This window comes from Paralichthys olivaceus, chromosome 13 (genome assembly GCF_024713975.1).
Source record: "Paralichthys olivaceus isolate ysfri-2021 chromosome 13, ASM2471397v2, whole genome shotgun sequence".
NCBI lineage: Eukaryota > Metazoa > Chordata > Actinopteri > Pleuronectiformes > Paralichthyidae > Paralichthys > Paralichthys olivaceus.
In genome coordinates this window covers 22655944-22673894 of record NC_091105.1, presented here as the reverse complement: position 1 = coordinate 22673894, position 17951 = coordinate 22655944, and the positions used below count along the sequence as shown (strand labels likewise).

General features: G+C 41.2%; 1 protein-coding gene across 7 annotated transcripts in view; it reads left to right on the top strand.

Moving 5' to 3' along the window:
- Positions 1-17951, top strand: part of LOC109632018 (proprotein convertase subtilisin/kexin type 4-like) — a 163432-nt gene that overhangs the window by 135579 nt on the left and 9902 nt on the right. For 5 of the 7 annotated variants that reach the window (XM_069537847.1, XM_020091112.2, XM_069537851.1 and 2 more), the window contains 4 exons: positions 871-981; positions 1168-1261; positions 5127-5312; positions 15587-15710. In XM_069537847.1, coding sequence (XP_069393948.1) covers positions 871-981; positions 1168-1261; positions 5127-5312; positions 15587-15710 — 515 coding nt within the window. Of the gene's footprint in view, positions 1-870; positions 982-1167; positions 1262-5126; positions 5313-6503; positions 8494-15586; positions 15711-17951 lie in introns of those variants that run through there. The other 2 variants (XM_069537852.1, XM_069537850.1) reach the window with 2 other exon arrangements.

Sequence of the window (17951 nt, the reverse complement as noted above, 5' to 3'; positions counted from 1 at the left end):
ACCCCGTCACCAGGATAATGAATTTCACTTATTGCAAATTAACGGCATAAGGTTTGTATGGTAATAATGGCAGAAATTAGCTCTTTGTCACCCCCTCTGGATTTCCAAAAGGAGGAGGGATGAAGGTTGTTACGGCGCTGTTACTCAGTCTGAGGACTCTGATTTAAACCAGGGAGAACTGAAAGAGAGAGAAACATTTTGAGAGAATTAAGGAGAGACTTATGAGGACTGTGATTTCAGCATCACTGAAGCGGCAGAGAGTTCTGATGCAAGACATTCAGGTTTGATGGAGGAGAGTGAAGGAGAATTTAAAGAGGAAAAGAAGACTGAATGACAGGCTGCTCTGTGGAAAAGAGAGGGCAAAGAGGAAAGATGAGAGCGGATGATTCCGAGGAGACATAAAGAGATTGCGAAACAGGAGCAGTAAAGTGGAGGGGAGAAAGTGAGATAGGCAGTGGTCATGCAGTCACCAGGCAGTGATGCTGCTTAAGGGACGGCCATTGTGTCTCCAGCACCCAGATTGTGGTGGTGAAGAATGAATAATGAGGCTTGATTACAGTCCATGAGATGGCACATTGTTCAGGATCAATCCTCCAGGCAATTACAGGCGGCACACACAGCAGCCCTCAGCCTCAGCCCGGACAGTGCAGGGAGCGATTGTGTCAGAGGACGGCATCATCTCCGTCAATGACTTGTTGCCTCCTCATGTCGGAGCCATTAGCACTTACTCTGCTCCTGCAGCACATTCAGCCGCCCACATACAGACCCTCCAGCTCACATGTGTGTGAGGATATAAGTGCTGCCACATGCTTGTTTATCGTATACATCAGGACAGTGTATAATAGATTGCATGTTTCCTGCTTGGTCCAGGTATGGCTTTGGATTGTTGGATGCTGGGCTGATGGTGCAGCAGGCTGCACACTTCAACACGGCTGCTCATCAGAGAAAGTGCACCCAAGAAGTCCCATTTGATCCCACCAGGTAAGAGTGGTCTAAAAGTCTGCCTCTCATTTACTGTCCTCTTTTACTGTACCTGTCTCAACAAAATGGCTCCAAAGGGATTCATAATTTCATATTATCTTTTATACTGTCAATTCTTTCAGTGCATGAGTATGTGATATATTTGTTTGGCTATTGAATGACACATGATGATTTTTTATTGGTTAGGATCCTTTCTTCGGGAGGCGGGGTCAGTGTGAACATCCCGTCAGAGGCCTGTAGTGGAGGGACTAATGAGATCAGCACTCTGGAGCATGTTCAGGTTAGATGGATGTTTTTACACCAAATCCAATATCGTGAACATACAGTGTATGTTTGAGAATCTATATTTATTTTCAGGAAATAACTTGCATGTAAAAATACGGGAAAATGTTGTGATGTCCTGGCATCATTTTTATGTGAAAGGAATAGTTTAAAGGTTAAATGTGAAGGAATTGACTTCCAGTTGTAAACCTACAAATTGAATACACTGCTCCTCCCCTTCAAAGCATGTGAAACCTATGGTGGCCTTCAGGATACGTAATAGGAAAGGCCCTCTATGGAGCGAGAGGTTTGTGAATTTTGAGCCAACATGGCGGTGCATGGAACATGGCAGACTCCAGCGAGCTTTAAAAGATGCTACCGGATGGATTTTGTTGCCTCTGAAAGTAGCCGAGCGAATCCAGTTGCTGAGCGAAAATGTCAAATTATTTTTTTTTAAAACACACAGGGTTAAAACTGCAATAAAGGTGGAAATGTCAGTCTTCACCTAAAGATAGATATTCTCTTATGTAGACTGTTTTGTGTTTTGGCAGTAAAGCTGCTCTTACAGCCTTTGTTTCTCACCCATTTTCCCTGTTTCCCTTGACAAGATCCGAATCAAGAATCGAGAACTTAACTTCTCCCAACAACTGGGGAAGCTACGAAATTGTTTTCAGGTTTCTGTGTCATGTGTTTTCTCCGAGAATAGAAAAGACAAAAAAAAAAAAATCTTACTGTGATGTGTATTTTGTCGGCTATGTCATTTGCAGAAAATGGCAAAATTGTGTTTTCTTGAGTGTAGGCGCATGCATGCAAATGTGTTTATGTTTGACTGTGTCAGCAGTGTGTGTGTCAATGCACGTGCACATTTGAGTGAGAGTTATCTATGTTTGTGAGTGTGTGTCGTGTTTGTGTGTGTACTTGTGAAATAGCAAGGAGAGGGAGAGAGAGAGAGAGAGAGTGTGTCAGCATGTAAATTGAAAAGGCTTCATCTTTGCGGCTGTGCTCCCTGGCAGAAAGCGTGGGTCAGACCATCGCTGCGAGGTGTGATTGATGGATGTGTTGCCGTGGTAACGCGCCGTAAACAGGAGCGGGCTGTCAGTCTTTTTGCAGCTTGGCGGCTCTCTCTGCGATGTGCCATTGTCACACCAGATGTGCTGCTTGTGATGAACAGGGACAGGGAGAGTGTTTACTGGGGGGATGGGGGTGGAGGGGATTGAGGGGTACACACGCTTATTTAAATCATCTAGATAATATTCCCCCCAGCCTTTTTTGTGACTGTGTGTTTCTTCTGCTCCCTTCGTTTCTTTGTCTTCATCTTTAGATGGACAGATCATTGCTTTGTCCATCTGTGTGCACACACATAGCAGCTACACTTTCTTGATTTGGATGTAAACATAGGGAAACAATACAGGTTAGCGCTGCACTGCAGTCACATTGATCGGCCTAATCAGGGGGAACTACACTGTTTATCCACATGTCTCAGATTATCAGTACAGCAATCCCATATTTTAATAGAAGTTTGACTTTTACAGAAAATACACTAGGTTTCTTTTTTGCAGGGAGTTAGATGAGTAGGGTGATTCCACTCACGTGTCAGTATGGTAAATTAAAACTGACTGAAAATGGGGAAACACTTTAATCTTTCTTTTAAACACCCTTTAAACCATTTATATATGTGCAATATTGTTTGTTTATACAGATATCTTTCTAAGTTATTTGTAATTCTAAAGAATCTTCTGAAAATGACTGCCCCTTCTAACAGACAAGGTTAATCTTTCCCTCTTTATAAAAAAAAAACCTTCACTTGACCTTTCACTGACCTTTCACTTGACCTTTCAGATACTTTTCACAATTTTTATATTTGATCATTAGAAAGTCCCTAATAATCAGCATGGACAAATGATTACCTTTTACCTTATTCAAATTTAGAGATGTGTTGTGGAATTCACTGAATATGACAGTGAAGTTGTTATTGCCTTTCGAGCCTTTAGGACACAATTGAAATAATTTCTTCTCACACTTGCACACTGCACATATTTACTTATTCTAGTTCTTTCTAGTTTTCTCCTTTCTTTTCTATTGTTTGCTTTTGGGTTTTTATGTATGTAGACATTATCTGTGCTTGTCTTTTGTGTTAGTTAGCTTGTTTGTTTTGTAGCAATTAAATGTTTTTATTTAAATAAGGAGAGGACTCTGATTAAGACTTTTAGGCTCCCTTCCTCTCCTCATTACATATTGCCTACATTACATCCTGATTACTGTGTAAATCAGAAATTACACTTGTTCTGTTCAAAATCCTCCATCTAGAGTCTCTGAATCTAACTAATTAATCCATTATAGTGACTGTATCTCTGTTGCTTGTCAAAGACCAAAGTGTAAAAATGACATGTGATGGTTGTTTCCTGACAAAGTCAGAGGAACCATGTAAAATGTGCAAACTAGGTAATTTCCTAAAATGTCAAAAAATTTCTTTAAAGGTTCAGTGTGTAGAATTTAGTGATATCTAGTGGTGAAATTACATGTGGCAGCTGAACACCCTCCCCTTCCAAACATAAACAGAGAACCTGTAAAAGCCTTCAGTTGTCATAAAAACTCAAAAGGAGTTTAGTTTGTCCAGTCTGGCCTAATGTAAAAAACATGGCAGCCTCCGTGGAGAGGACCCCCTCAATGTACATATAAAGTATTTAAATACAAAGGGCATTTTCTAGTGTATAGAAAACAACAATTACTACAATTTTGATGAAACACACTAGTGAAAACATCTCTAGGGTTATTTTATATTCACTTTGTGCCAATAGATAATTTTCTCCTAAATCTTACACACTGAACCTTTAAAATGTGCTCTGACTGATCCTACACTCTTGACCTTTAATCTGTGAAGTGTGTACAAGTAAAGCAAATAAAGTTCCCCCTGTTGATAGGGGTTTTTGGGGTATTTTTAATTTTTTACTCTTATGGATTCATTGATTTATTAATCAAATCAAATCAAATCAAATTTTATTTGTATTGCCCAAATTCACAAAACACATTTTGCCTCAGAGGGCTTTACAATCTGTACAGGGAGTGACACCCTCTGTCCTTAGACCCTCGGTTTGAGTGAGGAAAAACTTGCTCATAATCAATGATTATTAATCATTGATTGGATAAAATACAAGTCCTTATTTCACTTTATGAAGACGATTCCTCATTTAACATTTTCTGACACTTTTAATGAACAGGGGGTCATCACTGCTCTGTCCCTGTACACCAACCTCCTCCCTCGTGTTTTCCTTCCTCGACCTCCATCAGTCTCCTTGTTCACACCTCCCTCTTTTTTATGCCTCCACCCTGGCAGAAGCCAGTGTCCGGATACATTATGATTTCAGATTGCCTGACTGTAAGTCTGTCCCATTCTTGTGAACGCGATATCTCAAGAACGCCTTGAGAGATTTTCTTCAAATTTGTTACAAACATTCACAGAAGGTCAAAAGTTCAAAGTCATGTGACCTCACGGTTTTCTGAATGCAATAAATCAGGTACACCCATAAAGAATTTCATTACATTTGGCTCAAACATGCACTGTAAGTCAAGGATGAACTAATAAGAATTTGTTCGACCAAGGGTCACCTTAAGAATGACAGTATGAATGGTTCAAGGTCACGGTGGCCTCACAAAACATGTTTTTGGCCTCTTGAAAATGATATCTCAAGTCTGCCTTTAAGATATTTCTTAAACTTTTGATTAGTTATCTCTTGGACTTGATTGATAAGATTTACGTGGTCAAAGGTCAAAGGTCATGGTAACCCCATATGAGTGGAAAGAGATGTATTTAGACTGTAACTGCTCTGGGTGACAGAGGCATACAACCACAGCGTGGTAATTTCTGGCCACCTGTCTCTCACCAGGTGAGAGTGACTATCAGCACAGTGTGTCGCGGTGACCTCTCCATAAGCCTGCAGTCTCCAGGCGGCACAGTCTCACTGCTGTTGGACACACGACCCAATGACGCCTCCACTGCCGGCCTGACAAACTGGATCATGATGACTGTGCACTGCTGGGGGGAGCAGCCACAAGGCTTGTGGACCCTCCAGGTGAGAGAAGCAACCTTCTGCAAACCAATTCTTTGCTTTTAATAACTAGACCCATTAGCAACATCCAGCAGCTCCACAACTGTACACACAACGTTTGTGATTGGTGTGAATGAGAAAATGTTAGGATGCTAACATACAGTATATTAAACTTAAATGGTGAACGTCTTAAAAATTACACCTGCTTAGCATATTAGCATAGTCCTATTTTGTTAGAATTGAGTTCAGTGTTAAAGCTAATTTAGTGTTTTTTTAGCATGCTTTTAGCACTAAGCTTTTTTCTGTTCTACTTTGTGGCTACTCTGAAATAAAAAATAGCCCTAAAACACATAATCCATTCACCTGTATATATTCTTCAGGATGACCTACAAATTTGTTGACTTTATTAGCTTCTCTAATGCCTTTGACACAAATTTGTATCCAGATAAGAGTCATTGGATTTGTATAAGTTCCGTGTAACTCTGCTAGCAAACAAAATCAACCAATACATGTAATCTTGGCAAAGGTCATTTACTAATTTTCTTATACCCTCCTCTATGGAAGCCGTATTTCACATGATATAGGAATGATTTGCTCCGCCTCACATTGTCTTCCTCCTGTAGCTGTGGTGTATAGAAGTTTAAAAATAGCCCAGCACAGCACAGTTCAGCTCAGCTTGGTTCAGTTCATTTTGCCATAGCAATGTGAATCATCCTCTACTTTCATCTCTGAGCTTCAGCCAAGCATGGCAATCTTCATTTTCCTCCCCGCACTCTTCCTTTCCTGTTTTTTTCCCTCTCTCATAAATGTGCTGATGTTTGATATGGAGGAAGGAGCTAAAATGGAAGGGAAATTAAGACTGGAAGGTTAAGTAACCTTGGCCGGGTTTGACAGGCACAATACTGCCGACGTCTGATTAGAATCCATACTCACAGACAGTAGCGCACTGAGGTCATTTACTGTATACGTGTGGGTGGTAGCAGTAGAGGTGTTGGTGGGGGGGGGGCTCTTTCTGTGTATGTATTAGTGTGTGTGCATGTGTGCAAATAGGCGTCAGTCCTTGTAAACAGTTGGAGGTTTATAGAGAAAAAGCTGTGAAGATGAAAGACACCCACCCCCTGTCCTCTATCACCTACCCCTTCCTGCAAACACACACACACACACACACACACACACATCTCTCTCTCTCTGTGTCTCTCCCACGTCCTCGTGCAGATTTACTGTCCCCTCTGTGACCAATTACCAGGACCCGGTGTGTCGCATGAGATGGGGAGGAAAGACCGTGAAGCTGAGCCGCATAACGCCGGCGCTGCTCATTATCGGAGGGCCGAGACGAGTCACCGTGATGCTTGCAACACGAATTAGCGCTCGCGACTGACGTGCTGCATGCCTTAGCATGCCGCTAATCAGCATTCACACATACACACTCTGGTTGTCAACTTTATCATAAATTAGAGAGAAACATGTGTACACACAATCATAAATACAGGGCACCAAAGTGTCGCAATGGTTGATGGTAATATGCTTTATCTTGAAATAATGTCCAGTATATAACCCAGATTTTAACTAAACTAAATATCTATTATAACAGATTCAATATCATGGCTCATTCAAAGTTTGATTCTACTAATGGTTTATTTTTGACTGCTAGGTCCCTGATACAAGAACAGTAATTTGTCAAATTACTCTTCAAATGACCAAATTTCCTTTTGGAAATTGCCTCTGACAAGCGGTCGTGTCAATTAAATCTTGAAATGTCACATAGACAGAAACAGAAGACAAGAGCAGAGAGACAGACAAACAGAGGACTGCTAGAAAAGACAGAAGGAGGGATGGTAGAAAGTGAAGGGTAAACTATAAAATTGAGGACCTGGGAAAAGACTTTAACTGGACTATCTGCTGGATCAGTGTTTAAAACCTCAAGGGCAGTGGAGGAGTGGGCAGGAGGAGGAAGGTCTGAGGAGAGTCTATATTGATTCGTTATGATGACAATTGTCAAAAAAGCGATGTGGTGCAGGTGGAATAAAAGCAGGACTGAAGTGAAAAGGGAGCGAGTGTTATGGCTCGAGGCTCGGTTGACCTTCCAGCTCTGTGAAGGGGACGAGACCGCAGGGCTGTGAAAACTCTCTCTCTCCAGTCTCTTATCTGCTCTCCTCTGTGCTCGCTCTACCACCATCTGTGGTGCCTATAGGCTCTGCTCAGTGCTTTTACTGTTGATCAGAGACAATATTGCTCGGAGTATTGCACCGTATGCAAACCCAACACAGAACTTTGCAGTATAAACCAGTCCGACATGATCTGAGAACAATAATATATCAGCATCAATGGTCAGTGTAACGTTTATTGGTTCAATTTAACGAATGTAAAAGAAAAGATTTCAATCAAAAAATGTAGTTAAGATTTTTCATTTGTATTTTTGATTTGTCAGAACAATGTAAAATTAAGATGTTGGAGCCGCTTTTGTTGAAATTGAATTGAAATGTTGGATAGAAAAAGTTTGGCTGCCTGTGACAGTGAGATCTCAGCACCCAGCTCAGTTTACATCTAATTGGCTTGCAAGAACTAAATTGATATAAATGACATCAACAATTAAGAAAAGTTCATAAGCAGATAAAAGTAAATCAGATATTACTTTGATCCAGTTTCAGTTAATTCTGTCTCTCTTCTATTCCTAGCTCTCTGCACACATGTTATATCCACACTGCATTTGGGATTTTCCGTCTACCCCTTCATTTTTTAGGGGGATACACTACAGTTGAGGGATATTTGAATGTTTAGATGGCCACTATCCAGACTGAAATGGGACAACACTACCCCTTCACAGCCACTGAATTTATTCATTTGTTTTAAAAAGGTTTTTGACTTTGAAATATTTGCAGGGGCAGAAGATGCACGGCTTCATACTGTACCGGTATAGAGTTACTACTTTTACACCAGATGATGAGCACTAGGCTCTCTCTCTCTCTCTCTCTCTCTCTCTCACACCCACACATACGAACACACGCACACACATACACACACACACATACAGTACCACGTGACAGGTGAAAAACCTTCTCAATTTGGACCACTCGTTATGTTTAAACACAAAATGTTGATGTATAGTGGCCATTTTCAAGGCAAACCCTATGTAAAAACATGACAAGCCTTTCCACTGCCATTCCTTGTCCAGTGTGCCCTGGGCATTAAACAGAGACTTTAGGAATTGCTTGGTGTGTCTTCTCATTCTTGTCAACAACCAGCGGGGAATGTAATCGGGGACCTAATGAATCCGGAAAAAATGTATGTAGATGGAAACTGCGCTGGCTGACAGAGGCATCCAACTGCAGCACAGCGCTTCTAGTTTTTAATGTAGCAAACAGTATTTTAAACGGTAACTATGTCTTCCTTTAGTTCTGCTACATAACACAATAGATTTTCAAAGGGTTAGTGTGTGTGTATTTGTTAGTAGGGACATTTTTGTGCTCAACTTTCAGAGAAATACACACCCACAAACACAGCCAAATGCACAAAGATAAATTAAAGTATAAAAACACGTAAACATCACTTTCCTCTCTAAACCACTCTCCGTGGCTCCGTGCAGCCCTGCCCACAGGGAGATCGTGTGTTTGTTTCTGTGCATGTTTGTGTGTTTGTGTGTAGTAGGGTGACAGCGGCCTTTGAGCAGAGACATCTCTGATTCCCAGAGGGCTTGAGACTCCAGATGACTGTGACTAGCTGTTGGAATATAATGGCACTATTTAGCCTGCAGCACTGTGGTTGCACACAATCACACACACACACACACACATGCCCTTGCTGGCCATGACTGACAGATCACATATTTACCATCATCATCCCTGGTGCTTCGTCTTGAGTCACTCCTGTTCCTCGCCTCTTGTCTCCCCAACAGATTACACAAACCAAACACACACAGTGACGAACTGATAACACCACAACCAGCGGATAATTTCAGAACTTTGGAGTTTCTTCTGTGCATGTGGCTGATAGATAAAGTATTACTGGAGTTCTCTACGGGAAGATGAAAACTACAGCTGAAATATTTAGATCTGATTCCACAAAAGAACTCAAGGAAAAAATGTTTCATGAGCTGGAAATAATTAAAATGCAATTATCTAAACACTGTCTGAGAATGTCCACCCCCACAACAATGACCCTTATGGGGAAGACACACAATGTTTTTTATGGTTTCTTTCATAAGTTAATTTGAAGATATTAGATATCAACACACAACATCAGCTTTTGACAGCTGCAGTTTGAAGGTACCATATCTGTGTCATATAAGGTTATCAGTAAAAAACGTATCAGATGATTCCCTGAAGACTCAACAGAACACCAGATACTATATGTACCCATACCTGCTTTTTAATTATCACAATATATTACATTGACAGGAATAAGTCAAATTTTATTTGTATAGCCCATATTCACAATCACAATATGTCTCATAGGGCTTTAACAAGCTGTGACATCCTCTGCCTTTAACCCTCAACAAGAATAAAGAGAAACTACCAATAAACCCTTTTAACGGGGAAACAAAATAACGTAGAAACCTCAGAGAGAGCCACATGTGAGGGATCCCTCTCCCAGGACGGACAGAAGTGCAATAGATGCCACGCGTAATAGAGAACGTCAGAGAAATAGTAGACTAATTACAGCATTGGTTAGAGTAAATAGTTTGTAGCGTGATGGAAGGTAAATGAGCGAGTTGTTACATACTAACACTTCTATTATAGTGGTTACAGCTCATTACACTGATTCTTTTTTAATACAAACTGAAAGTAAGACAACTAGAAATAAAGAAAAAACATGAGGAATGATGATCTTTCTGCCTCATTTGAAGTGATGTTAGTTTTGATTTATGAATAAAGTTGTATTTCTTTCAAAGGTAAAAATATAATTTGATGCACTGTTTGAAAGGTGCCGCTTACCTCTAATAAACAAGTATATAAACATCTCCAAACTTTACCAAACTCACACACAGCATCAAGTTTGCCAGGCACACTGTCAAAGCCTCCATAGCTGCAACAGTGGAAACAAGTTCACTCGCACATTCACACAAATGTGTACTCTCACCCACAAACATACACACACACACACACACACACACACACACACACACACACACACTTACTCACTCACTCTGGCCCAAGGTGGATTTCTAGAGGTGCATACATTTGCATATATCTGCATGCTTAATGAGTTTAGGGAGATCAAGCGATCCGAGCGGCCCTTTGTGGGTATTTCTTTTCTTTTTTTTAATTTGTGTTTGTGTGTGTGTTCGTGTGTGTGTGTGTGCGTGTGTGTGGAGGTGTGGTGGGTCTCCATGTAAATATCACCCACTGTGTGTTGGCACCCGTCACAGATGGTCGGGGGCGAGGGCACCCTGTAGGCACAGGATACCTATTTCTGTTTGTCTGTGCGCTTTGTGTGTGGCTGGGAGGCAGAGAGAGTGTGACTCTGTGCACGCGCCTGTGTTTGTGTGATTGTGTATACCTTGCACTGTAGATGTGTATGTGTCATTTACTATGTGCACTTTTGCAGTGTGTCCATGTCTTCTTCCTCCTGTGAGTGTACGTGTTTGCATGTGTGTGCGCAATGGTATCTCTTAATTTTTAACCTCTGAGTGTTTAAGTGTGTGTTTGAAATTCACTATGCATTTGTGCACTGAGTGTATATGTGTCTGTGTGTGTGTGTGTGTGTGTTGGGGGGGGGGGGGGGGGGGGGGGGTTCGTGTGTGCAAATGTGTGTTCAATTGTCTGTATTTAAGCTTGCTGCACTCTGAGTGTGCCTGCATGTGCATGTCTCCCAGCATGCAGTGCGGCTGTGATGGCCCTGTTTTGGATGATTGATGTGTCGGAGGTAGCAGCGAGGAGCTCAGGTTGGGCCAGAGCCTCAGTCTGACACACTGCTGCTTCCCTGCTGCTTTACATATGTAGACGCAGCAAGACTCCTCCTCCCCTCCCATCTGACACTGGCTCCCGCTCCAACACGGCCAACACTCACAGGTTCTTTTCAGGGTTTTATTTTGAAACCTCTGTTTATCAATCATTATATTCCAGTATTGTGCTGCCTACTGTTTCACATTTTACAGCTGATAGTTGCCCAGTGCAGTCCCGGGGCATTGAAGGAATACAGACTAATTTATTTAGACTTCGACATAAATAGGTTGCTCCTGTCTTTTCTCCAAGTCATGATGAATTTTAAGTTGAGTTTTTTTCACATTTGTCTGACATGTCACTGCAGGGAAAGCACAGGTAAATATTTAACAGTTTCAGGTTATTGCTCACGTGGACTCAACACCACACTGTCATGGCTTACCAGGGGACATTACACCAGGAACAGATGGATGGATTACCATTTAGTAAAAGAAGATGTTGTTAACTTACTAAATTTACTATATTTCCTCAGCCAGTGCAGGAAATCAAACCAACAACATCCAAGCACAAATACTCTTTATTTTTCTCTCATTTTCTCACAGCCCAGTGAGAACTCCTGAATTGATTTCTAAATATTGTCTGTCACATTGACAGGTGGGACCTCCACCCTTTCTCTTTGTAGAAAGTGGTAATTTGTTAATTGGTAAATTAGTATTGTTAGTCCAAAAAGTTGAGGGAATCAAAAGAGCTATAAAAAATTTGAAAGGTCAAAGCAAAGAGGTCAATGAGTTCACCTCAACCTTAAAGGAGTTGAGCTTCAAATATACTGGACCCTAGACTTTTCAAGATGCAGTTCAGTCTGAAACAGAGAATCATGAAGCAATATCTGAAAAGTCAGAGTTAACGATCCTGGAGAAACTAGCAAAATTTCATAAATACGGCACTTGACTAATTTTTTCATTTGGTTGATAGAGCTTTTCATTTATTCATTGTTGTCGGGATGTAAAGAGGATTTTAGGGGAGTAACAAAAACACCCCTGAAATAAATCATCTACCTTTAATGTGGGCAGTTTTAGTTGTTGGTGGTGTTTCTACAGGATTTGAAAGTTACAACAGTGCCTTCTGTTCTAAGATGTTTTCCTTCTTTTCATCTCACTTCATCTATCATACTTTGCCTCTTCCTGTCTGTCTCTGTCCCGACCCGCCTCTGTATTACCACCTCTCTCTGAACTCCTTTCTCGGGTTCTTGGGCTCCTCCTGTATCACTGGTTCTCACTTTCCTTTCCTGACACTCAGTTGTTTCTATATCCTTCCATCTCTCCCTTATCACTAATCCTCCCACTTCTCTCTTTTTGTTCCTCAGTAGTTTCTCTCTCTGGCTTTGAAATCCTTTCCCTCTCCCCTCTGTTCCCCTGCTTCTGCTAATCCTTCCATTTTCTTTGTCTCTCTTTTGTTTAAAAGTCAGTTTAATTTCTCTTTTCTTTATGCCCGGATTTTTTTCTCTGTGATTGTAGTTCTCACAGTTTTTATTCCGCTGTAGTGGCACATGATTTTAATCATGCCATAACAAGTGATTCATTTCTACTTAATTACTGGTCAGTTATTGGCAACTAGAGGCCAATTTATATGATGATAAAGTGCACTTATATCTGATATCCTCACCAAACATGGCATATTTTACTGCTACATAGAGTTGTATTGTTAAGTAATGGAATTCAAAAACACTATTCATAGATTTCAATGGCTCTTGTGTTTAGTCGCTTTATGTTAAACATTAACTCCAGCTCAAATAAAAACAATCAGGCAGCTGAAAAACACTTGACTCATGAGGTTTCCCAGCGACAGTGGGGTCACAGCTCCTAGGAGAGCCATGTCGACTCAGTAGAAGGGCATGCTGGGAGGCTGGAGTGCATGAGAGGCATATCGATCTACCTGTAGCATCCAGCTGTTTGTTTATCTACAACAAATCAATGCAGCGCTCAGCTGGGGGCTGCCATGCCTGGCCTCTGGTCTGCTTAGAGCACTCACACTCTCTCACACACATAAATACATGGTACTCAGACCTCTGCACTTTTTGTACACTTCATTGTGTTGTAGTTTTCATTTTAAATGGAGACATTTGATAATTTTGTCTGTGAATGTTAAATTAGAGTCTTTTCTTCTTTCTAACAGAATTTCTAACAAACTAAAGTGCTCAGACCTTTTGCTGTGGTGCTCCAGATTCAGATACTTTCTCTTTGATTCAATTATAATGTGAGATGTGCCTTGAACTTGACTGGAGCCTACATGTGGTAAATTTAACTGATTGGACATGGTTTCTAAAGGCCCACAACTGTAAACAGAGTCCCAGAGTTCACACTGTCAGGGCAAAAACCAAACCACGAAGTTCAAGAAACACTCAGACCTCTGTGATAAAATGCAGCGAGGCACAGATCAGAGCAAAAGTATAAAATCATTTCTAAAGCTTTGAGTGTTTCTAGATGCACAGAGGTTTCAATAATTGTGAAATGGAAGAGGTTTGCAACTCTGTGTAGAGTTGACCGTTCAGACAAACAGGGTAAGTGGGCAACAAGGGTCACTGTCAGCGTGGTGACCAAGAACCCAGTCAAGGAGCTTCAGACCTCCACTGCAGAGATGGAAGAACCTGTTGGAGGAGTGACCATCTTAGCAGCACGTCATCAATCAGACTTTTATAGTAGAGTCGCATGACGGAATTTACCTGAAACAAAGACAGTTTCAGCCTACTCATAGTTTATCAAACAACATTTAAGGAGGCTGAGAGCACGAGGGAAGATTGGACAAACAATGGAGCCTCTTGGGCAGAAGTCCAAGCCCTCCATTTGGCAAACAGCAGGCACTGCTCATCACCTGACCATCCTTGCAGTGAATCATGGTGGTGGCAGCGTCATGCTGGAGGGTGCTTCTCAGGCAGGGACAGGTCATAATCGGAAGAGGGATGTATCTGCTCCAGACAGCACCCCACCACTGGGACAACAGTTTACCACTCAGGACAACAATGACCCAAAGCAAACAACCAAAACAATGCTAGTGTGGATATTGGACATATTCTGTCTGTCTTTAAGTGACGCAGCCAAAGAGACCTTTACTGACTGAGGTCAAGAGGATCTGCTGAGAAAAATTTGATAAACTGCCCAAATCCAGGGGTGTGCAGCTTATAGACTGACCCAGACCAAAGACACAAAGAGGTCATTTCTGATCCTACAGGTTCAAAGATAGATTGTTTAATACTTCTGATAATTACTCACTTTGTCATTAAGGATTATTGAGCGTAAATTGATGGTCAAAATTGGCAGTTGTATTTATAATTAATTCTCCTACACATGTAAGTGTGCAGAAGGTCCTCCTGACCCCTTCACTATGAATCACTCCAACGTTTTTTCAGGTTCAGTGAAAAGTCATTTGATTCTTGACTCAAGCCTGACTCATGGACATGTCATGAGACTCTATTCCTTGTCTCTTAGATGTCTGCCAAGATCAAACTACATGATATGTCAGTGACAAAATGAGCAGTGGACATGCTCTTATTCTCTCACATAATGTGTCAGTGGAAGGAAACTGATTCAGCATCTGCCTCAGCATCTTGTTTTTGTTTCATCCTGCCTAGTTTGATGACTTCTATGATGTGTTCTGGATTAATACTAGTGCAAAGCATCCCTGTGTGCACACCTGTAGAAGGCGAGCCAAAGAGAACTGATGTTGCTGCCAGTAGAACAGTGCATTTACCAATGGAATGCAAAACTGAAAAACAAGCATAGGAACAGTGACACAATAAATAGAAGTTATTTATTGCAGCTTCAGATCATTAGTGACTACATGACCGTATCCTCATTAAGAGCCATTTGAAAGTGATCTCAGTCATCAGTTCAGTGCATAGGGAGCTTCCCGCATTGATCTCTAATCAGAAAAGAATGTTTCCATATGAGGATAAATAAAAAAGCACATTGCAGTTCCTGTTAGATGCACTTACTGAGCCACACACTCTTAGAGGTACCCCCATGCCACTTCAGTCATCTAGATGTATGGATGAGTTTAATATTATCAAATTGAATGAAAAGATCAACATATTAATTGAATGAGAATGAGGTGTGATGAAATCATAATGGCCCATTCAGTTATATATATATTTTTTATGATCACATTACAGAATATTCCTTTTATTCTTTACGCAAATGCCTGAAGTTCAGATGTGTGTGTACAAACCATCACCTGTGTTTCCTCTTTACTATTTATAAAAGTTGGATAGCAGTTTAATAGAATAGTTTTGTGAACAAAGTTGAATAATTTTAACATCAGTCATCAGTGATTCCTCTATCTCTGCTGTAAATGTATGATATTAACTTCTGGAAGTCTTCCACATGAATCATTACTTGATGCTCTTGCTAATGTGTTTATTTCTAGGTGACTGACCATAAAGGCACTGTGAGGAGCTGTGCGAGGCTGACTGAAGAGGAGGCAGCCGGAGCCTTGCTCGCTGCTACACTCATCCTCTATGGCACCTACCACCCACACAGGACCACGCACGGTAAGTGTCGACCACTTGCAGAACTTTGAACTCAAACTTTAGTAAGCATGGAGGCACGATTACTGTAAAAGGTTTGATTACTTTTGAGTCCACTGAAAGCCAAGTCAACTGATGTACAAATTCATGAAAAGTAGAAAAAAAAAAGCTAATTTTGTGTGTTGGTATGAAAATTTAAAGTTCATCAATCCTAGGTTTACTGTGGAAAATGAAAGCAGGAAGCAAAAACTGACCTAACCCTTCTCTCCCACGGCCACCGGCCTCCCACCTGCCATCTCTGCTTCCTTGGCTAGGGCAGTGTGGAGGAAGTCAGTCGGGCCGCTGACCACAGGGACTGTGATGTGTAATTACAGCGTGACCCCTGGCTGCCCCGCCCCAATCCCACCTCCTCCCCCACAGTGTGTGTCAGCTCCCCCGGTGCACACACCTCGTTAGCCGTACCGGCACGAAGCCACAGCACCGTCCTCCCTGTCCCTGTCGGGGGTTTTAGGTTTGTTAGAATCACAGAGGCATGCTGGGAGAGAGACACTGAACCAGACTTTCCTGTTTCTCTCTGTCAACAGGAGTTCCCAGTGGTTATGGAGGTCCTGGAATTTCATGGACTTTTAAAAGATAGCCAAGATGGATAAGGGACCTTAATAAATTAGCTGTTAGTAAATGTTACTTAATGGAACTGTTTCACTCCTCCGCTGCATTTAAATTAAAAATTCTAATTTAATTAAAAACCACAACACAACGAAGGAAGCACATTTTCAGGGCAAGAAACTAATATAGCTCAGTGCTGGAAACCTGGATTGTGGAATTCAACCTGTAGGGCCACAGTGGGACCCTCTCTCCCTTTTCGTGTGTGTGCGTGTGTGTGTGTGTGTGTGTGTGTGTGTGTGTATTGCTCTGTTTCGCTCTCGTCTCTTTCTGTCAAGATGCTGATCTCTCTGTTGAGAAATCAATGGCTCTCCCCCTCCTCCTCTCCTCCTCTCCATCCATCCATGTATCCCCTCTCTATGCTCCTGGATCTAACCCAAGTTCAAGCTGTTAGTCAATCTGCTGTCAACAGACACACACACACGCACACACACACGCACACACACACACACACACACACACACACACACACACACACACACACACACACACACACACACACACACACACACACACACACACTTACAGGTTCTTACAGTGTTGCTGCTCCTCAGTCTTATCCCCAATGACATCACCCTGTAGTCGTTCACCACTCGGTGCTCTGAACTTCACCGACAGTGGTGACATGCTGATTGATATTTGCACTCAAATAATGAAGGTGATATTTCTATGAAACTTTTGGAAATACATTTTACAATACATACAATACAATATTGCTCCCCCAAAAACAAAGCAAAAGTGTCTCTTTTCCCAAGATCATAAATTCCACCTCTTCAATGTTAGTAGATGGGCCAAATATATTTGTTCAAAAGACAGTTTTGTCATTTTTGGTTCTACCTATCACACTTTCAGCACATTTGGTTTTAATTAGTTATTTGATGGAATAAAAATGGGGTGAAATGTTTTGATTAACAACTGAGACTGACTCCTGATTGGTTGAGTGCATGTAAAGATGAGATCTCACATTGCAGTTCTATTCTTTGATCACTACTGCGTAGGCTTTGGCTCCTTATGCACAAGATGGCAGCATTTCTATTTCAGATATTTTGTTTTTAATTCTGGATAGTGGGCGGACACGTCAATCATCTTCAAATGGGACAGTGTTTAGTTTAAGAAAGCATAGAGGTAATGATGTCTGATAATAATAATAACTTTATTGTATAGTACTTATCTAAACAAGGTTACTAAGTGCTCACAGAAATCCATGGCAAATAAGAATGAACTCAAATAAAAGGTAATTAATTCAGTTAAATTCTAAGGGTCAAATCATAACATAATTAGGTCAAGATCCTACAATGTATAGAGAAACCTAACAGTTCCCACAATGAGCAAGTACTTTGGAAACTGTGGAGAGAAAACTCCTCAAAACCTCATTGAATGGAAGAAACCCTGAGAACCAGACTCAGTGTGGGTGGCCATCTGTCCTATTTAAGAAACAACATAAAATGTGGTTGCAATAAAAGTAGGATAAAAAATTAATAAAGGAGTTAAAACAAGACAGTATAGTTAAAAATGCTTTCCTATAAAAATAAGTTTAGATCTACTGAGAGGGCCACATGGCTTGCGTAGCACTGCCATACAAGCCAGTAGCCAGTCAGATTT